At 33.2% G+C, this 21,940-nt stretch overlaps 6 protein-coding genes and 1 non-coding gene across 9 annotated transcripts; 6 read left to right on the top strand and 1 right to left on the bottom strand.

The window, feature by feature from the left end:
- The first annotated feature begins 126 nt into the window (after positions 1-126).
- Positions 127-3,939, top strand: LOC132696144 (repressor of RNA polymerase III transcription MAF1 homolog). 3 transcript variants are annotated; one of them, XM_060660795.1, is made up of 4 exons: positions 127-276; positions 1,300-2,044; positions 2,643-2,920; positions 3,039-3,928. In XM_060660795.1, exons 2-4 carry the CDS (start codon positions 1,715-1,717, stop codon positions 3,106-3,108), a joined length of 678 nt encoding a protein of 225 aa, XP_060516778.1. In that variant the 5' UTR covers positions 127-276; positions 1,300-1,714; the 3' UTR covers positions 3,109-3,928. The 3 variants fall into 3 exon arrangements, with proteins under 3 accessions (XP_060516778.1, XP_060516779.1, XP_060516776.1); XM_060660796.1 differs by having other exon boundaries at positions 129-276; positions 1,705-2,044; positions 3,039-3,939; XM_060660793.1 differs by lacking the exon at positions 127-276 and having other exon boundaries at positions 368-2,044.
- Positions 2,322-2,446, top strand: LOC132697524 (U4atac minor spliceosomal RNA). The gene has a single exon (XR_009618170.1). It is a non-coding gene; the product is annotated as a U4atac minor spliceosomal RNA (small nuclear RNA).
- Positions 3,940-4,389: 450 nt separating the features above from the next.
- LOC132697156 (probable phosphorylase b kinase regulatory subunit beta) lies at positions 4,390-17,692 on the bottom strand. The gene is made up of 28 exons (XM_060662449.1): positions 17,431-17,692; positions 17,241-17,376; positions 16,908-17,190; positions 16,573-16,854; positions 16,350-16,522; positions 16,129-16,292; positions 15,830-16,077; positions 15,441-15,455; positions 14,842-15,061; positions 14,654-14,792; positions 14,397-14,572; positions 14,197-14,342; positions 13,862-14,137; positions 13,622-13,802; positions 13,366-13,522; positions 13,123-13,315; positions 12,911-13,066; positions 12,697-12,856; positions 10,190-10,626; positions 8,975-9,671; positions 7,805-7,963; positions 7,455-7,693; positions 7,133-7,348; positions 6,480-6,692; positions 6,205-6,424; positions 5,926-6,133; positions 5,611-5,741; positions 4,390-5,555 (listed from the first exon to the last, which is right to left on the bottom strand). The coding sequence occupies exons 1-28, from the start codon at positions 17,534-17,536 to the stop codon at positions 5,359-5,361; spliced, it is 5,928 nt and encodes a 1,975-aa protein (XP_060518432.1). The 5' UTR covers positions 17,537-17,692; the 3' UTR covers positions 4,390-5,358.
- LOC132696147 (uncharacterized) lies at positions 10,964-11,457 on the top strand. Its single transcript, XM_060660799.1, has 3 exons — positions 10,964-11,052; positions 11,130-11,258; positions 11,318-11,457. The coding sequence occupies exons 1-3, from the start codon at positions 11,027-11,029 to the stop codon at positions 11,445-11,447; spliced, it is 285 nt and encodes a 94-aa protein (XP_060516782.1). The 5' UTR covers positions 10,964-11,026; the 3' UTR covers positions 11,448-11,457.
- LOC132696146 (phosphatidylinositol N-acetylglucosaminyltransferase subunit P) lies at positions 11,451-11,939 on the top strand. The gene has a single exon (XM_060660798.1). The coding sequence runs from the start codon at positions 11,451-11,453 to the stop codon at positions 11,922-11,924; it is 474 nt and encodes a 157-aa protein (XP_060516781.1). The 3' UTR covers positions 11,925-11,939.
- Positions 17,693-17,974: 282 nt separating the features above from the next.
- On the top strand, positions 17,975-19,775 carry LOC132696542 (transmembrane protein 43 homolog). Its single transcript, XM_060661427.1, has 6 exons — positions 17,975-18,244; positions 18,294-18,517; positions 18,566-18,694; positions 18,757-18,928; positions 19,073-19,361; positions 19,406-19,775. Exons 1-6 carry the CDS (start codon positions 18,143-18,145, stop codon positions 19,624-19,626), a joined length of 1,137 nt encoding a protein of 378 aa, XP_060517410.1. The 5' UTR covers positions 17,975-18,142; the 3' UTR covers positions 19,627-19,775.
- Positions 19,776-20,289: 514 nt separating this feature from the next.
- LOC132696846 (O-glucosyltransferase rumi homolog) lies at positions 20,290-21,857 on the top strand. Its single transcript, XM_060661927.1, has 5 exons — positions 20,290-20,498; positions 20,555-20,726; positions 20,782-21,068; positions 21,184-21,377; positions 21,432-21,857. The coding sequence occupies exons 1-5, from the start codon at positions 20,345-20,347 to the stop codon at positions 21,855-21,857; spliced, it is 1,233 nt and encodes a 410-aa protein (XP_060517910.1). The 5' UTR covers positions 20,290-20,344.
- Positions 21,858-21,940: the final 83 nt, after the last annotated feature.

Genomic DNA, 21,940 nt, shown 5'->3' on the forward strand with positions numbered 1-21,940 from the left:
GCGTCTCTGGCGCGGTACATCTAAATTTAGTACCAGTGATAGGTATAGTTCGTCGGTAAAGTCCGGATGTCAAATTTTGTTGTTTTCATTCTGAAAGTCGTTTTAAAAGACGAAAAAGTTTTCCAGATCGGACGCGGGAAACGGTGTTTCGTTTTAATTTCTTTTCAAGGATAGTTTTTTCTTTATGCTTCGGGCATTGAGATATTTACGGTCTGGATAAAGTAATTATAGGTTCTTGACTAGTGCGCTCATGGAGTAGTGATTATTTATACTGAGGTAAATATTTGGGAACTAATTTTCGCACAAACGAAAGAATAATATTTCTCCAGTCTTAAACTTACTGATATCATTGATGATTTTTTTCGATATTTTTTTATGCTACGGAATATGTTTGATATTCTTTACGTATCTAATGGTTGGAATAAAAAAAACTGTTTCGAATATATTTAAAGATCGATTTAAAGAAATATATATAATATATACCTATAGCCACTTAAACAGTTTTTATTTTTTGAGTAAGTATAGTAAATATATTTATTGCGCCAAGTATATCAGCGAGCATAAATACCTATTTTTTTAAAAATAGGTCCAAAATCGAATCTTAAATTGTTTACGTAGTCGATTACGTTTTAAATTTTGCACTTGACTTTTGCCAAGATATTCGTTGGCAATTAAGCCAAGCCAAAATTACTAAATAAAATTCATCATTTGTGTGTGATGGCTTCCTATTGGTTTAATTCATGACTCGAGCAAAACCAGCCTAACGCTGCATAATGCCCAACCACTCTAAGGGAGGTACCTCAACTTACTGTGGAAGATTTTCTAATTTATCCCATGCGAGCAATTTTTTCCTTATCGCTAAATTTTATTTCATTTGTTTCATCATTATTTTCGTTGATAAGTAACAGTTCTTACCAATTTGGTGGGTATAAATCTATTATTTTGATTTGATCTATTTATTATTTATGTACTTATACATTGAATCCTAACAACTCCGTTCATACACATAGTTATACTTTTGTTATAATTACAAGAAAAATGATTGCATTGACGTAACTCAAAACTATTGCCGAATGATTCGTTTTAATAAAATTTTGTGATTTCATTTTTGAGTCCTGCAACCAACAATACCGTGGCATTTTGCCAAGACCTATTCTACGATTGTTGGCAACACTGTGTGTTTACTGTTGCAGATTGTCAATTGGGAAAGCGTCAACTAGATTTCTTTGTGTTTGTTTAGTCCGAAAAAGTACGTTTGCTTTACTTTATCTCGCCTAATTGTGGTTGTTTATGTTTCAGTGTGAACAATGATTTGCGAGTCGGATTTTTCGGAACACTAATCCCTTCGCGATTTTTTGTGAAATTTTCAACTCCTGAAGTAAAGGACTCGCCCAGTTTTGTTTATAACTAGACACTGAACTTTACGGTAGCTCTTTTCGTTGGACTCTACAGCCGGTCGGAAAGTGTTTTTTGTTTTTAATTTCACAATAATTGTGATGTGCTCTAATCATCCTCCAAGCAAAAGTACCTTCAGAAGTCTTGTCCCAAGAAAACTAGCCTACACCAAAAGAAAAGGAATCTTGATACACCCGACGGCCATGTTTAAAAACTTTTCTAATAGTAGTGTTATAATTTGTTCGTGTCTTACAATATAAACTGTACATTTTATCTTTTCGTGAAAGTATTCCTTGTGATATTTTCCAGTTTGACTAACATGAAGCTTTTAGAAAGCACCACATTTGAAGCCATAAACAATGCCCTCCAAATACAAACAGGGGATAGCAAAATTATTGGACGAATTGAGAGTTACTCTTGCAAAATGGCTGGTGGTGATAAAGCCTTTTACAAAAGATTTAATGCAGAAGGAGTAAATCCGAATGATTTGCAAGCATTGTCACCACCGCAGGGATTGTCACAATACAGCAGAAGTATATCTGGAGATGAGGAAGGACCGCTTTGTGACACAATCAGTCGCAAAACTTTATTTTATTTGATAGCGACCTTAAATTCATCCTTTCCTGACTATGACTTTAGTGATTTGAAGGTAAGAGTGATTATATGATACTTTTCTACAATGTAATGTGTTATTTGTTATTTAAGTCAGAAAACATAAAATAATAATAATTAATTTAGCATCTGTTCATCCAAAGTGTTTTGATAAAACATTTACTGGTCATTGGTTTTACTTGTTTTCAAATAGTTGGTGTCTTTCTTTTCTCATTAATGATGTGCATGTACCAAACACCAGATGGTAGCACAGGACATGTTGCTGCCAAGAATCAACACAAGAGAGTATATATTTGTAGGGTGGGAAGTTCTCTTCCTTCCTTGTCTAGGGGAGCTGAGTGTTCAATGATCATTTGGTGAGATCACTTTTGCTGACACCCTAACTGAAAAGTGCGCACCCGCGGTAAAGGTTTACTTAGCGAGTGCAATTTTTGTAAGCGCCTTCTTACTTTAAAGGAGGCCGTAAATAAGTTGGTATTGAAGTTGTGAATGGGTTTTTATTAAATATCATTCAGTAACATTAGTCAGACTTTAAATCAGGAAGTAGATGTCGCAAGGTATATAGTATTAGTATTAGCAATACTACAGGAGTATAGAGATGTTAAAAATTCTTTCTAAATGATGATCTCTTTTAGAGTCACGAGTTTAGCAAAGAGCCATTTCCGCAATGGGTGACCAACGCGATCGACTCCAACCTTACTGCAACTGCCGGAGATCATTACCGTATCCTCAAGCCCAGCCTCTGGGCTGCTATTGACGCAGAAATATCTTTGGATCATTGCGACATATATTCATATAATCCCGATCTGGCATCCGATCCATTTGGAGAAGATGGGTCCCTTTGGAGTTTCAATTATTTTTTTTACAACAAGAAACTCAAGCGGATTGTATTTTTCACATGCAGGGCTAGCAAGTAAGTTGATATTTTGATGTATTAGTCGTTGCTCGCAAATTGATCAACAAAGGTTACTCAAGAAAAGCATTTTAATCAAAACTTTGAATTTGTACCTATGTTTCTGTCTGTTTTTTAGCCCTAATTATTCTATGGATTCTGGATTTGGAAGCGACTTTATAATTGAAGAAGATGAGATTTATGAGTAAAAATGGGACTTCATTCAAGAGTTTAGCTCGAAGAGCTGTTTATGCATTATTGTTATTCATTACACGTTGATTGCACTTGCAACTGGTTCTGGATAGGATATAGAATAGTTGAGCCCACTTTTAAGAACTAATAAATCTATGCACAATAGATTTATTGCAGGAAGCATGTATTTATTGGTTTTAAAACTTAATATGGTGCAATAGTTTAAGCATAAAGTTTCACGTATTTTGGACTGAAATCTATTGGTCAATAAATACTATTTAGAAAACTTTTGGTGAGAGCAAAAGTACAAACTAATTTTTAGGTACTTAAACTAATTATTATCTTGCAAGAATTTCATTAGTTTTTTGAAATAAAGAGTGCATTGTTTTCCTTAGTAAGAATAAAGTGTCTGATGTTCAAAATGTTTGTGATACCTTCCACAAATTAATTGGAATAAACAACAAAAACAGTATTATTATTATTAGATAGCACACCAAATTACAATTTTACAGTGTTGCGATTTATTGGGTTAAAATTTGAAGTGTAATTTGCAACAACCAAATTTTTCTTATCATTTAACATGTTTGCTAAGCTGGCATGATGTAGTATAAGTACCTGTGTATTATATTAATTCTTGTGGTAGTATCTGTTACTTTTAATATTCGATCAAAACTTTAGTTATTTAGGGCGAGTTTGCGCTGTAGGTCAAATTATTTCTCGTACTATTGTAAAACTTGATCTCACTCAGTAGTTCATTTATTTGAATATTTTAACAAACGGCAATCAGATGCATAATTTATCTCCGAAGTTGTCATATATCTATCATATTTTGTGAATCAATGTTTTGTTTTCAGAGATCTGAATATAGAGCATAAAATAGGTAAATTTAAAGTGTATTTTTTCTCATTTTCGGTCCTGCAAACGTTTTAGTGTGGCGATCTACTAATACCCAAAGAGTTAAATAAAAATTTCTTTCCACTCCCTACTTTCAAAATACCCAATTATGCATAAATCAAGACTGCAGAAAGTTTCACTTTAAGACATGAAAAAAAAAAACAGTATTACATGCGACAGGTTGATAAACTGCGCTGTTGAGTAAAATGGCATTTATCGAACTTATTGCATCCACTCCACCATCATATAAAGGTAAAAATTTTCGAAACTTTAAGAGAATATAAATTAATATTCATTGAGCACAGGTTGGGGGTTATTACTATCAGCAACTAAATGTGACTGAACCAAATAGAACAGAGTGTTATTTGGGGTAACATTTGTATTTTAAATAAAATAATAGCCGGTTTAGTGTATTAAGTATTAAGTTTTTATTTCTTCTCAGTTATAAACTTTGTTGCATCTAAAAACTGATCTGTAACATTTAGATAATTCTTTCTAATTCGCCATACCATAATATTTACAATTTATATTTAGCTTTACCAGTGAATAAAAGGGAAAACAAAATCTCTTAAGCATAAATATATCTATCTATACATCTTTGTAAACTAGAATAACTGAAAATACTGAACAATCTCAACGATCAATAAACGAAACATGTTGTCTATAATATATATAATTATTTCTCAATCTAAAAATATTATATATTTCTAGAATTAGTTAAACCATTCTTTTATGATTTTCAAAAGTTAATTGAAAAATACAAATAAAAAAAGTTGTATCCTATGTTTCATCATGAGCATCATTTAGCCATTGTTATTGCGTTAAGCATTCCTGACCTTCTAGATTTGTCGAAACTTGAGCATTCCTGGTTCATTTAATTGTACCATATGGAGGGTACCATCAGGGATCATTTAATAATTTTTCCTCAAAAAAAGTGGACCCTTGTAGAGTCTCATTAAATTCAAAGCATATGGAGAACTGGCGTTCTCAATTTTTGTGGGAAAAATTAGTGACATAAAACATGTTGAAAAAAAAGTTTCTTAATGTTCACAAAAAAATCACAAAACTTGTGAAAATCGATAAAATTTAATACCTGTTGGCACTCATTACCCATTCTTTAACGCCTGTTGCATCTTTCTTGGACCCAAGTCATGGAGTTTTGTTATGTTTTCATGATTACTTTAAGCATTTGTTACACTGCTAAGAAACAACACTGCGTTCGGATAAAGACAGACAAAAATAAATAAATCTAGAAGTATCAGTCACATTAGTACCTACTCCAGTCAATATTCTGTCACATCAGACCGTAATTTACACGAATGATGCCGAAAGGAAATATTTCCCATCATTGTAATTTACACATACATCGCTTTCTATCTGTACATCATAACATCGGAACTTTGGTACATGCAAATATAAGCATCACAGAGGAGTCTCCGTGCGTGTTCTGGGAGATGTCTATCGACAGGAAAATCTTCGTGGAGCTGCCGACACGCAAATTCTTCAGATAACCAGTGAGAAACGTCTGGACACGCAACCATTTCAGGAATATTGTACCCGTTCTTTTCACCTATCCAATAAGCTAGTTTTTATCAAAGTCAAATAACTAGAGATAGGGCGTTCACCTCTTCGATCCGCCATTGAGTCGAAAAAGCACCAGGGTGCTTTGTGTCCCACGCCGCATTTTACAAAAGCTACATAATGTGAGGTTTCTATACAAATCACAGCAAAAAGTTCCATAAAAAGTCTTGGCGGCCTAAAAAATTTCACTATTAAAAAACCTAGCAAATAAACGCCTTGAACATCTTAGTTATATTGGAAATGTTCTAGGAAAAACGCATGTGTTCAAATACCATAAAAATTACGTCTTTACTGTAAAGATAAAGAACTAACCAAAATCTGATCGTTACCATTACTGGGTTTAATAAAATATGACGTACCGACAGTGGCCCTCCAAAACCAAGAAATCACCATCAACCACTAGCTCCCTGGGTTTATGTTGTTGTCTCATTTCATGCCTGTGCGCAGTATGGAGACAATCCAAACAAAATGACGTGCTTTCTAGACCCGCCTGGGAGGCAGGGCCGCCAAAACATTCCCGACACTCCCACTTCGCGAGTATACCGCACACGAAGCACTGTCGCGGCGCTAAAATGTGAAAAATATGTACTACTCTAGAGAACAAGCCGGTAATTAAATTCGTAACACATTTAACTTACAGCCATCTATTATGTCGGTAACATCTAAAAGTTGCGATGGCAAAATTCTAGGATACATTTTGTAGTTTTTCCCAAATCTAGGCATCTGTAATATTAAGCACGAAGGAACCTCTTTTAATTTAATGTCGCTCGTCAAAAAGCTCTGTTCGCAGAGTTGCTGGACAGTCGGCAGAGTCAAATCCGCATCTTTCTCGACAAAAAGCTGGTAATAAAACGCTTCCTAAAACAGGACCAGTTTCACTTTTAGCTCGCACGTTGGTTCATTGTGTTCATACTTGTCCCGAATTCAATTTCAAAAATGGCTCGGCTTTTAAAATTTGAGCAAGTAAAGAATTAAGGAACTCTTCCGGATCTTTTTCCTCACTCGTTAATCCAGATACTGAACTTAACCTGTCCAACATCCTTCTTAAATTCATAACGTGGTCCGCACTTACAAACAAGTTTTTCCTCAATGGGTTTACTATTTCTTCCCTCAGAACTCTCTGAACCTGCATAATTTTTTTTATTACACATGCCATTAATTATATAATAGATTCCTCTCGCAACAACTTAAAATTTTTTAAATAACGAATTAAATATTATTTCTGTCTGTTGGAATATTTTACCAACTCCAGAAGATGCAATCAGAAAATTTCAAAATGTCAAACTGCCTAGAAATTTTTTGAAATCAGAATAAGAAATGGCTGAATTATAGCCATAGAGTGATTAAACAGAGAATGACTTACTACTTTTCCAATCACTTTATTGGGTTTAATGATCATAATTTTTTAAAGAATTAAGATCATAAATGCTCTATGACTTTGGGGCATAAAAGTTGTGGTGTACTCTTTAAAAAGAGACACTCGGGTGTTGGTTGGTTACATTTTATAAATAAATAATCAGTTGTTAATCATAAGATGCAACAGTTTGGTTCATTCCTCAGTATTACCTCGTCATAGTCATTCACGTCGTTTGCATTTTTGGGCCGGAAAATTAAACTGTCAAATACAGATGTGTAGGTAAACATGGAAAACAAGGTAACGTCCAGGTAGCAAGAGTTGTGGTGCCCTTGAATACCTCGGTACTTTCCGCACACTGCCTCAACGTCTTCTTCAGTCGCCATACACAAAGGAGCCACAGCGCCAGGAATGACAGGACATTCCACCTAATGGACAGCACAAATTAAAAGAAAGCTTTAGAAATGTCATATTTAAAACAGACAAATTTACCATAATACTTTATTAGTTTACTCCCAAATGCAAAATACTTACACCTTCAGGTGAAGGAATCTGATGGACAGGTGTAGGTATACCATCCTCAAACCTAGCGTCCTTATGACACTGTTCTAATGGAACAAATAAAGCCCTATTTGTTGCGCATTGAAAAAAACGATCCCCATTATGAGTACCATCTGTTAAAGTTAAAGGCAAATGGGTCCCTTCTTCTTCTAATTCCACTCCCACCAAAACAAAATTTGTATCTTTTTCGACTCCCATCCATCGCACAACTCCTACATAAAAAAAGAAATTTTTTTTTGAAAGAGATTTTTAATATAAATGTAATATAAAATTATTCGAAGCTTCTCATAGTTTTAGTTATAAGAGAAAAAAGTGTTATTTACCATACAATGGATTATCTGCGACGTCATTTAATACCTCAACCAGGCTTCCAATTACCAAATCATTTGTAGATCCAGGCAGAGGATCTGCATATTTTGGTTCACTGTTGACATAAAACGTGCTGGTAGCCTTAGCCTGGTGCTCATTCCTTTCGTTAATCTCTATGACAGATAAGGGTAACAAATTAAACTCGTCATCATAAATATTCTCGGTATTCGCGTATATCGCACAGTTCTCAGCGTTGTGTTTGTGATTCATTTTATCTCGAGTTTTTTTTGATTTTTCACCAATACTCAGGCTCAGGTTACATTTTTTTCGCTTCCCTAATGACATCATGGCAACTTTTTTTATTTAACAACTATATACGCACTTTTTATCAATCCAATGGTGCAGCACATAACATTTGATCGCGAAAAAAAATTCGCGGGCCCATCTATTTTGATAGAGTGGCGTGTTGGCCGATAGAATCTGAACTACTTAGATAAAAATAGAAATTCTAAAAAAAACGCGCACACTGTTGGTACCTCGGAAACCGCGACCAGAGGCACAACAGTTTATTTTTGAACTTAAGCCAGCTGTGGGAAATAAGGTAACAAGTAACTCCAATCCGTGTGGTATAAAGTGATGCAACATTCTGTTTGTGCAATATTTGCAATATTCATTCTATAGTTTTATCAACAATTGATAATTTCAAGATATGATGAAAATAAGATAAAAATGAATAATTTGTGTAGTGCGAGTGAAACAAGAAAATAGTGCAATATTTTCCAACACAGATGCAAACAACAACTGCAACAACCAAGTCTGTTGTTTACATAAGATGACTTGTTCTTCCCATCTGCAAGAGCTACAAGAAGTTAAATTCAAAAGTTTCTTGTGCTTGAGGGGGCCTTTAGACTTTTTTATGGTCAGGTATCAACTGTCTTAAATTAAATGGAATATCTTGCACATGGAATAAGTAAACATTTTGGAGCTGGTAGCAGTTCTCAGATAAAATAGGTGTAAACATCAAGGAAATTCTTGAAAATACTGAATATTTAATTTAATTTTTACTAAAATACTAAATGTCACAAATATTTTTGTCACCATGTATAGGATCATTCTTATTGCTTTGAGTTATATTGTAAGATAACTGAAAAACTTTTCATTTTTCTTAAATAAAATTAACTTACTTTTATTATTATCTTGCTTCTTTATGGGATCCTTGTGCTCTTTATCTCTTTCATTCACGTCAACAGAGTTTGTATAAAACTTACTTCGTTTTAAAGTTGTACCATCAATTAAATGTGAAATTGGATTACCACTTTTGTTTCTCACTCCTCGATTGTTTATTGTATTAGCATTCGTTATAGCATAGTACTTGTCATTAATATTATCATTTTTATCTAGATTTTTTCGACTTTGATCAATAATTACTGAACCATGGATGCTATGTATATCCATCTCTGATTTATTCCTGATTTTATTTTCATTCATGAGGTGAGTTTTCTCTGGTTGTATGATAGTATTCTGATCAAAATCATTGTTGGTGTTCACTGATGTATTATCAGAATCAGAAATATTTTGTAGGGATAGAGAATTCCTAATATAAGTCACATTTTTATTAGGAAGAATCTTTTTTGAATATTCTCCATATCTGGTAACAACTTCTTCATGTGGAGGTTTATCCAAACCACCATTCAAAAAACTTGATATATTCTTTTGTAAACAAATATCCAGATCACTTACTGGAGGGGGTGATTCACTTTTATTTGCATAAATAGATGGAACAACACGTTCTATGGTGGTGAAAACTGCATAGCCGGGTAGACATTGGAAATATTGAATGCCTGCACAGGATCCATTGCACCTAGATTTTTTGTTTTTTTCCTAAAAAGAAAAAACTAAAATTATAACATCTGAAAGAACCTAGAAATATCCATTACTTATAGCAGATATGTTTTGCACCTACAGAACTTGGCAAAACCCAAGTCTATTTTTAATAAAATAAAAGAAATAACTTGTTACAAACAGAGTGAGACAAAAATCAAAAATTTTATAAAATGAAATCAAATTAATCACTGGTTTGTGGAAGCCTTAAAAGTGTGTCCTATTAGTCATACCAAATTTGCAATCAAAACAAATATTAAACCACATAACATTAATTTGCATTTTCAAATACAGTTTTTGAATATTAAGTGATCAATTATTTTTTGCTTGGTTAACTCTTTACAATTCTCTTTTGACTTATAAAGACTATCTACCACACAAGTGGCAACAATTTCTTGAAAGTTATTGTAATAGATATATCCACTATTCTCTATTACATTTATTTCTTAACCAAATTGACTGTATCACTAATCTAACCATAAAATATAGTAGTTTTAAGTAAGGGTTAAAATACGTACATGCAACTCAATGCCAAAACTATATCCAAGTCCTTTAACTTTCCCCATATACTTTATTGTTCCCAATTTAACATCTTCACTGTCAATAAATCCCACAGTCACATCTTTTGAAATAGTCATCAATTTTTCACACAATGATTTATTTTTCGCAAGCTTAACTCTTTCCTGAGGTGAAGCTATGGAAGCAATATATTGCCACAGCTTTTTTGGGATTGGCAAAACAGACTCTGGATTTGATGTGAAAAATGTCAAAGGCTCAAAAGACTCATTATCTCTAAGACATCTTATTTGTATATCACCGTTCTCGCGTTTTGATTCAATTATTACAATTTGGCCCATTAGAACAGTGTTCGAATTAATGCGGCTTAAGCTTAATTCCTTCAAAACTTCGTTTTTTAGGAATATTGCATACTCCTTTTCTCTCGAACTCATAATTACTCGTTTAATTTAGCTCACTATCCGTAAACATACCTTACGAACATAAAAAAAGTTATGATTTTGCTTATCTGGTCGTAGTCGAAAATGTAAAAATTATGTGTAAATAAAATATACATAAACACACCTTTTGACACCTGTGATCGTTCGACACACAGATTATGAATGTCATTAAACAAAAGAATTAATTTTTTGATCTGTGTATATCTGCCTTTATTTGTTGGGGATTAAAAAAATAACTCTTGTTAGTTGTTAGCACGATTTTATTTCTGCCACAGATTGAACAGGTTCCTGGATCTCAATTTTAGCACTTTTGAAATAGGCACGAATTCTGTTTAGGTGGATGCCCTCGCATTTTTGGCCTTACCCATTGAAGAAAGAAGAAGCGTAAGAGGTTATGTTATGGCGAGGAACGAATTTTTTAAAATGTATCCTTTAAACAAATTTTGTTTTAAAATCTACTATTAGATTTTACGCATCATTAATTCCTTATCACTGATATTAGAGAACTGGATTTGCCATTTACTAATAACAGGATAGCTGAAATTGTTTATGATGTCTTAAGAGTGGATTTGGAACCAAAACGAAGTGGCGTGATCAAGGAATTGTGTCTTAAAAATAATATTGTTAAATTGTATGTATAATTCTATAAAGTTTAAATTTGTTTAAATTTATAGTAAATCCCCTTTTTAGGTTTCTGCAAGCTCAGCTGGCCCGACAAATGAGAGTAGCCATAAATAACTTTTTTGAAAAAGTTGATTTAGTCATTGAGACCATCGAAAGTATTGGGCCACCGACAACAGATTCATATAATCACTACTAAATTATGCCAGAACACACTCCAGCCCCCACTCCTAGCAGGGCAGTGTACGGTTTTGCTATGTTCTTGGGCTTCAAAATATTTTTTATTATTTATATTATCTGGTCTGTAATCCCAGAGAAATATTTTGAAAAAGTGGGTATAGACTTTCTGCCACAGCGTTATTGGGCTATTGCTGTACCAATTTATGTTTTGTCCACTTTGACACTCTTTGCCTTTGTAATTTATCCCAGCTTTGGTTTGATAATGACTCCAGATGTGGATGATATACGCACAATCATGGATAAGGTGGGCAAAAAACGAAAAAATAATGAGATTAAGTTGGAAGAATATCAGAGCCCTTCTTGTGTTTGTAAAAACCATGAAAAATGTGCTAAGGAATATTTTGATGTCAAAGAAATGAATTCAAAACAAAAAAGGATACCAGTATTGAGAGATTTGGATATGTGGACTGTATCTGAAAGTTTGTATTTAAATTAAAGATTTCCATGATAAACACTTAATTATTTTAAACCCATTAAAGAACAGATTGCAATCTGTTACTGACCACACCTTTGTTGGTCAATTGAAGTACTGAAATATCCCGATTATGAAATAAAATATAACATTTTAAACAATATTTGATAGTTTTTTAGTCACATACATACAGTGTACAGATTTTCATTATTTTTGATCTTACAACTTTAAGGTAACTCAAAATGTTAAATTTACAGAATAATGCATAACGTAAAAGCATCTAGCATACAGGATGATTAGAGTTTCAGCATTCTCAGAAATACTTATAATTCTGGTGTATTTAAAAAAAAAATGGGTATAGTATTCTATCATCTACGGTACATGGCCATATATGGAAATGTTATAAGTAAGTTACTAAGCCATCAGAAAGAAGAATAAAATACAGGGTATTGGAATAAAAAAAGTTTTCATCCTTACATTTCAGAAAAAAAATTTAATGTACAAGATATGTCAAGAAAACTCGTTTCTGGCTTACTCAATGACATTAAAAAGGTTCTTTTTGGAACACCATAACAATCAATATAAGTAGTTATTATTTAATATTATTTAGAATATTGTATTGTAATAGTACAAAAAGTATTTTCATAAATATTTTTAAACTATGGGTTATCATCTAATATGGCCATGTGATCCTTTGTTTTCTTAGTTCTGCGTAACCTTTATTAGAATTACCAACATGAATTACCCTATATGCCAAATAATAAGAAACACAATTAGAATAAGGACTAAAAATTTTAGGATACCCTACAGGACGCATCACACTCATTTTCTAAATTTCTAGTTATTTGTCCGCCTTTGAGTACAGTATTAACGGTTGCTCTAGCCAGATATCCCGTTGACTGGATGTAAGGCACTTCCATCAAATAAGAAACCTTTTCTTCTGTTAAATTATGATCCTAAAGAGTTTTTAAATATGAAAATGCTTAAGAGGTATAATCTGAATGACATACCTTCGCATACATGTGTGCAGCATCTTTTATAAGCTGTTTTAGGTCAAGAGGCTGGCTAAAAGTAAGCTCCGGATTTCTCCCCAGGATAGTTGCCACAATTGTAAGGAGTTCTACAATTAATTGTCTATATTCTGGAACATGAATGTGATTTAACATCTATTAAAAGAAAAAACATTAATACAATATCTCAAATTGTACTGGATAGTTTTTACTTGTTCAACTAGTAATGAAAACGTCAAATCTGAACGACTCATATTTGACATAGTCGGCTCCTGAGGGATAGTTCTGCCTTCTACTATAATCCCCTTGGGAGTCCTCAACATGACATCCCAAACCTCATTATAGAATGAGGCTGGAACTCTGCATAGGCAACCTTCCAGCTGTCGACGTTGAAGAGGAGTTAACCTTATAATATTACTTGTATTAAATATGTTGAATTAGATAGATTGACATACTTATCATGGGAGGCCCACTCTTTTAATGATAAAACCTTGTATAACAGCTGCCGAATTTGATATGGGCTATGAGCTTCAATCCGTTTCTTACTCTCGAATATTTCTAAGAAATATTTCATGGCTTCAAGCACCCACCCTACCCGAATCTTCAAAATACCTTTAAAATGATTTTATGGTGTATTGTTATGAAAATCATAAATGAAAATTAAATCTACAATGTTATTTATACCATTCTCATTTATTTGTTGAATATTACCTTTAAATAACTCGGGATTGGTTGATATCAGTCGACCACAGTACAAAGTAACCTCTTGTTGTAAAACAGCCTGAATAATGTCATAAGGTTGTATAGTACTATAAACTATAGATTGAATTTCTGATGGAGTCATGGGTTTGTCAAATACTGTTTCTTTTTGCCCAATAACGCCAACGGTTAGCTAAATATGAGAAACAAAAATAGTCAATGTAAACCGCGATTATTCCACACAACACAAACCTGTTTTCCGTGCACCAGGACTGCAGTAATAAATGGACTAATAGAATCAACTGTATGATGCAATAAGCTGCTGGTGTACCGCACCGCCGCCCAATGACGCAAACATCCACCTTGATGGTAAATCCTCTGAAGGCACTCCTCCACTGTTCTTTCACCAACAGCAAAATGTTTCCCCTCCTTCCGCAAAAGGAATCCATAAAGTTGAGCCCGAGCGTAAAGGCTTTCTTGATTTTTTAAAGTATCGATGATTTCATTGGTGGGTTTTTCTTTAAAATCCTTAAGGAAATTATAAGGTAGCGTTTTAAAAGAAAATTCTTTTTCTTGATGTAACTGACCGAAAAATCTTGTAGTTCGTCATTGTAATGTGTCACTCTAGGCACATCAGTTAAGCTCTGATAACCTATATAATCATGTTCTAGTTGTTGAAAATGACTAAACGTATCAGTAAGGCCTTCCATAATATTCATAAAGTCCAAATGTTCTGCAATATGTAACATTGAAATTATAATTGAATTCTGCAAACTTACAAACTTACCAACGCAAGAGCTAGAGATGAGGTTCTGCAATCTCCCAATTCTTACTTTAACGTTATCACAATAACCTTTTTTAAGCATCGCCAACAAGTCGAGCATTTTTTTGAATTGGGGGTCTCTCATATGCTCCTCCCTAATTAAAAGGCATACAGTAGGTCTGCCGGAAAGTCTCCAGTACCTTTCAATGGATTATAAAAGTTAAATTACTGTGAATTATTGCAAAGTATCTTGGTATAAGTAAATATTACTTAAAAACTACCTTCCAACAAACTGTAGTTCGGTTTTTATGTCATCTATCAACAGGGCCATATCTCGATACAAATAGAAATCTGACACTTCAAATATCAAAGGATAACAGAGTACCGTAGCTCCACAAATTCTATAAAGTTTACTAGTACCTAAAAATGTACTTTGGAAATAACATAGAGCTGATATGTCATGTTTTACCAAGGCTTCCAATTGGTCTTTCTGGTCTGCCATGCAATTTCATTTTTTTATTAACCCCCAAGTTTTGATATATTTGCACTAACTGAGTGGAAGACCAAATTTGCACTGGTTCCACCTCATGAGGAGTCTGAGTTTGAATGCCATAGGTAGCCATCATGGCTTGGAGCCTCATGGATTCTGCTATTAGCACAATTTGGACCACCAAATCTGTAGCGGTACCCTGCATTTAACAAAAAATCTCAAGTTCCGGCACTGGCAATATTTGTCTCAGAAAGGTACGCGAAGGAGTAGTGAGAAAACAAAAAACATCCACAACTATGAGACATGCTAGTATCGCTATCATTAATTCGAACTAGAAGTAATAAAATATGCTAAAATTCTTAAAAATTTATTATATTTTTAGTACCATCTGTAATCCAAAGCCAAAATGTTCACATTACAACTTACTTCTGCAAATCCAAACCAAAAACACTACAAGTACAAGAAACATTAAAAAATATACCAAGCAAAAGAAGAACAGGAAAGCCACAATTATTCTAATAAAGCATAAGCGCTACAAAGAAACTGGTTAGCAACATTTAAATAATTAATTTACTTACAATTGATGGTTTTGCCTGAAGCACAAAAAAAAATAAAACAAAATTAGAACACATTGCATTTAAAAGTTTTTTTTTATCAATTTGTGCATAACCACCGCAAACGGCTTTGAAATGTTCAACAATCAACATCAACATCTGGGGGCATGTTTCACAGCTTTTTGGCAGATAGCTAACAATATTCCAAAAAATCAAAATGCATTAATCAAATCAGAGGAATTTGAATACTAAAAAAAATTTAAAATTTAAAAATTGATCAAAATTAAATTTAGAAAACCAAAAGTCATTATGTTAAAATAGATTATAATATTATAAGCATTAAACCATAAAATTTAAAACGACATAAAGAGCAACACTCTATATTATTTCAATTTTAAAATTTTAGTACTTACCTGAAATGCAGAATATCGACCACCTTTTCTAGGTCTATTATATGATGGCAAATATCTGCGTATTGGATCTAATTCATTAATATGCAAGAGACCAGCAGTTAACAGTTGAGCCAATATAAACATAGCTTGGTTCCAGAGAAATAGACCATTATTCTCTTGGGCCATATTTTTTGCAGTTGTGTGCTGTTCAGACCTTTCCTTTTCTACATTTTCTTGAGAGACAAAATAGAACATGGGTATAACCGGATCTAAAATACTGGTGAAATGAATCTGAAATAAATTAGCTTTCAGAGAATTACCTTCATTATGGTCTAAAAATATTCTCTTTTTAAGCAACTCTTGGTATTCCACAATTTGATCAGGGAGATTTTTGAAAACCCCATCTATAATCATAAAAATATAAAACAAGGGCCATTCACATTCAATTCCCTCAAAATTTTTAATCTCTTCTTTCTTGTAATACCTAATTTGCCAATTATGTTAATACATAAATTACCAATTGCTCTCCATTATACTTTACTTTTGATTAGGATCTTCTAAAACTGTCTTATATCCATCTCTTGTAAATCGCTTAAATCCATAATGACCTCTAAGGTTCTGCACAATATTATTCTTTGTGGTATTGTAGAGCATATCTTCATGTGTAGCAAAGGCAGGATAAGATATAGTAGCCAACAAAGATGAGTCAACTTCCTGAAATATACTGACCCATAATTAATTGTTTACTATATTGATTTCCTGACCTTGGAACAAGATTCTCTTGGTAATAAAGTCTCAAAAATACTTCTATTTCTGTTATGGGCATCAATATCAACATAAACTACACTCCAAGAGGCCCCTTTCTCACCAAACAGATTACAACCATTTATGGCCTCAAGAGCTGATTTTGCTATACCAATTGAGCTGGCATGAATTTCTGGGCTCCCATCATTATATTTGCTCCCTCTTTCCCACATCCCAAAATCTGGAGTTCTATATGCCCTTTCTACGTAATAAACCAAGTTTTGAATAAAAGCTACCTCATCCTGGAAGAATATTTTTACCAAAAAGAATTGACAATTTATATTTCAACATTTACTTGAGTATAAATAATCTGCAATCCAGATGTTATCATCTGGACTAAAAATAATAAATAAACTGACACCACATCAATTTGCAAATGGTTATATTCATCATCAGAAAATACTTCATTGCCAGTAGTTAAATGAAACTTTACATGCAGTGCATGTGCAACACACTGGTTTTTCTTAAATAACTCTACCCTTAAAGATTGTTTCATCCAGCACTCCAATATACCTCTCATACATTTTACAGTTGATTGTCCCAGCTCATATGATTTTCCTCTGTCATCATCTATCCTCCTGATTATGCTTGATTAGAAGAGGGTATACATAATTTGTCATGTTCTTACCTGTAAGCCTGATATAAACCCCAAACTGCAGCAGCGCAATATACACTATCTCTAATACTTCCCACTTCAGTATCACCTGAAAAGACTGGAAACAATCCAGTAATAGGGCTTTGGTATCTTAGCAATTGCCTTTTCACTGAAAATTACCTAAGGTATTTTTTGCTTTGGTCAATTTTCTTTTTTTAATTACCCGTGCCATAGTAAACATCTAATTGACGAACAGTTTCTTCATAATTTGCTGTTTTAATAAACTGGTCAAAATTTATATCTTCCATAATACTACTATGAACAGTCATCCTGAAGATGATTATGAATTACTGCCTTGCATTGGGATTTTTGGTTCGATATTAACTACTACTAGCGTATTTTGCAAGAATTATATTTTTATAGATTTAAAAATAAGTGTAGACAACCAATATAAATAAAAATAGATGTCATACAAAGGTCAACAAAAATTTAAACTGCCCAATACAAACCAAAAGTGCCAGGATCAATTGGCCAATCAAGCAATTGGTTTAAGCCAAATAATATCAGTTCTCGGTGGGTGCGCATACGGCAGTGTGTTATTATCCAAGGGGTTTGCTGAACGAAAATTGTTGCATAAAAATAATGTTACTTCAGAAAATCAGAAGTGAGTTTTTGTTCAGCTGAATCGGAGATATGTGAGGTTAGTTTTGTACCTTTGGCCTAAATACTCAATGAACAATAAAAAAGTTGTTGACAAAAATATATACTGTGTTGTCGTGCCCAACAGCTATCTGTGAAACGCATCATTGAATTGAATATACTGTGCTGCAACTATTCCATAAAAAGTTTTGAAAAATAGTTCTAATGGACAACATTATTTACGATTTTTTTCTTCAGTAGGTAAACTACAGGATTACCATATTTTTCTTGGAGAAATGGCAATATCGTTAATTGATGAATTTCGAAAAAGGTGGTTAACATCAGTTATTGGTATTTGCATATTTGGTGCTGGGGTGTATTTGCTAACATGGAACGAGGTGATTATATTATTGATATAATCTGCTTGTAGTTCAATATTTCTTACAGGGAAGAGCTGTACATCATCATCATTCATTAGAGGAAGTGTTCCAAAATGCTATTTCTTTAAACCAGTATGATAAATTAAGGCCTGAATTTGATGGAAGGGTTGTTCATATTGCTGGAGATTTAGTGGTTGATGAACCTTTAACTGATCCTGAATATGGTATTTCTATTCAAGCAGTGAAACTTAAGAGAAGAGTTCAGATGTATCAATGGGTAGAAGAACGATCGTACGTTTAAGTGCTTAAGTTGCTTAAAATTAATTTTACAAGCTTCAGGCCTAGAAATGATGGTGATGATATTGTTCAGCAAAAATCAGAGAATGATTATTATTATGTTACTGAATGGCGAGACAAATTAGTAGACAGCAGTACTTTTTACATAAGGCATGGTCACCGTAATCCTCGGTAAGTTCCATACCAATCAGAATAATAAGGGATCGACAAGTAGGAATATTTTGCCACTATAGGGAAATGCCATTAAAAACAGTAACATATATTGCACCTTATGTCCAAGTAGGTGCATTGAAATTGGGTGCAGAAATAAAAGATAAATTTATCGACTTTACTGAAGTTTCCAGTGATGAACGTCCAGAAAGAAGAGATATCAAGTTACATATGGGAATTTATTATCACTGTCAAGTAATTTTATTATATTATATCCATTATGAATGATTGAGTTCACTGTGTTAAACATTTACATGTTTTCTATCAATAACTCCATCAACTAAATATAGGTGACCACACAGGAAAGTCATATGACCTGGGTCAATCAACTAATTTTAGGATGTTTGGAATCCTGAGGTTGGTGACATTCGAGTCCAATTTTACTATGCTGGTATGGCTGGAGAACCTGTTACTGTAATTGCACAACAGCAGCATGATATTTTAATTCCTTATCACTCAAGCAGAGGACGTGACATTGCTTTGCTAAGGTATGGAAACTTAGATGTTTCACAAATGTCAAATTTTGAACATTCCGATGCAAGGTGGGAGACTTGGACCTTTAGATTTTATGGATGTTTTTTTGTTTATTGCTCAACATTGTGTCTGTCATGGTTGCTGAAGGCATTGTGTAAGTATTTTTTGGAAAGTTGCTTGTCAAATGTAAGGTCAAAGATGTTTCAGTTTCAAATCTGCACAATTTCACAGGTGAGGCAGTGGATTGTAACAATTTTATGGTGGCAGGTTCTGCCTCACTGTTGATAATAGCATCTGCTTGGATCTCGCATAGGCCTGTCATTGGTGTAAGCCTTGTATTTACTGCTATTAGTCCATTTTTATATTGCATAATGGGAGTTTATAATGCTGCCCAAAATGGTTTTGGATTGAGAAGTTGAAATTAAAGTCAAAACTATATTTGTGGCCTAGCAAATAATGGTATGGTACTCTATTGTAAGACAAGGAAAGAGAAATGGTCACAGAGGAAAGAGTAATGAAGTCGCAATTGATTGATTTGTTGCCAAACATGTTCAGCTTTAAAAATAAAACTGTGATTATTGAATAATTATGAGTCATTTATTGAAGGTTATAATTGCTATTGTGCAAATTACCTTACTTCACTTAAAGAATATCACCTACTTAATATTTAAATTTTCTATTAAATAATCCCATGGACTTTTTTGATTAGCTTTTGGTTTTTTCTAAACAATGAGCCAAAAACCACTTGGCAATCAATTTCCTCATTCCAAGGTGCTACAATTGCTTCTTTGAATATTTTTCTACCTCCTGCCCGTCCCGATATTTATTCCATAGCTTTGAAAAAGTAATCTAAATGGTTTTCTTTTGTGATTGGGACTTTAATTTAATTTACATTTTTCATCAGTTTGTGAAAATAAAGTTTTGTGTCGATTTACACTTACAAAATCGGGAAAAAATACCTGGTAATTTTATCTGTCAAATTTATTTAAACAAAGTAAACAATTAATAAAATGAAGAAGAAAGACAATTAATCTAAAATATTGGCCCAATGATTCTGGCAATCTTAGCCAGCACCAGTAAGTTAAAAATGAAATGAATATATACAAATTTTAAATCCTACACTTTATATTTATTAATATGTTCAAAATTCTGCATAGCATTAAAAAATGCTTTATTTTAATAGTTTTGTGTAGCTTTTTATGTTTTATTTTGTGTGACGCGGTTATAAACAAATCGTCAAACGGTGAAAAAAGTGAATGTTCTGCAGAGGGAATTAGTAAATACTCTAGAGGTATCAACTAGGCAAATAATTACAAACGTGAACGTAATTAATTTTCATTATTTTAGAAGCTAATATTAATTATATGAAATACTTGACGCTAATAGAAGAAGCGAAAAGAAACTACAAGCCTTGTAACCATAATAAATGTAACTGTCATGGACCTGTAATAGCGCAAGATTTAAAAGTCTTTAAAGAACGCGGGATTAGTGAAAAACTAATTGATAATGTGAAATCCAAGTATACCACACTTTTTTTAATTTTCTTAAGCATGAGTTTAAGTTAAAATTTTTAGAGGAATTAAATACCAAATTATTAATAACCGATTATACAGAAGTCCCGATTGCATGTTTCCCGCACGTTGCGCTGGAATTGAACATTTTCTTCTTCAGGAAGTTCCAAATCTTCCTGATGTGGAATTTATTGTCAATACTCGAGACTGGCCACAGATCCACAAAAGTTATGGCTTTTTTGGACCAGTTTTCTCGTTTAGCAAAACAAATGAATATCATGATATCATGTATCCTGCTTGGTCATTTTGGGAAGGGGGTCCAGCCATAAGCTTGTATCCTACAGGAATAGGTCTGTTAGAAGTTTAATTAAAAAATCTTTCCTATTAGTTGCTGTTATTACTGTTTCTTTTTTCCTTGGAAATAAAAACACAAACTTTAATGAAGTAACCAATAATGAATTTTAGGACGTTGGGATCTTCACAGATCTAAGTTGGGTAAACTTGGAAATCTTACAAAATGGGAGGACAAACTGTCACAAGTATTTTTTAGAGGTTCTAGAACATGTTCTGAACGGGACCCTTTAATATTACTTTCAAGGGATAAACCAAGTTTAGTGGATGCTAGATATACAAAAAATCAAGCTTGGAAATCTGATGCGGTAAACTTCCCTCCTTAATTTTGTTTAAAAATAAAGTTTGTTTCTTTCTTAAAGGACACTCTCCACTCTGCACCAGCCGAAGAAGTTCTTTTTGAAGATCACTGCAAGTACAAGTATTTGTTCAACTTTCGAGGTGTGGCAGCCAGCTTTCGGTTTAAACACATTCTGCTCTGCAAATCTTTGGTATTTCATGTGGGGAATGAATGGCAGGAATTTTTTTATAATGCTCTAAAACCATGGGTGCATTATATACCAGTAAATTCTAAAGCAACAAAAGAACAGATACAAGAATTGATTGATTTTGCTGTGCATCATGACAGTATTGCCAAAGAAATTGCAGAAAACGGATACAATGTAATTTGGAATAATCTGAGAATGAAAGATATTTCATGCTATTGGCGTAAATTACTAAAAAAATATGCCAGCTTAATGGTTTATAGGCCCAAATTAGACAAAAGTTTAATAGAGATTAAACATTGAAAATTTTTTTTGAATTTTGCGACTGACAAATTCAGTTTCTACAAACTTAGTCTAGAGCTATTAATGTGTCCTTATCAATAATG

The sequence above is a fragment of the Cylas formicarius genome, unplaced genomic scaffold (assembly GCF_029955315.1).
Source record: "Cylas formicarius isolate icCylForm1 unplaced genomic scaffold, icCylForm1.1 PGA_scaffold_1__22_contigs__length_36826433, whole genome shotgun sequence".
NCBI classification, from domain to species: domain Eukaryota; kingdom Metazoa; phylum Arthropoda; class Insecta; order Coleoptera; family Brentidae; genus Cylas; species Cylas formicarius.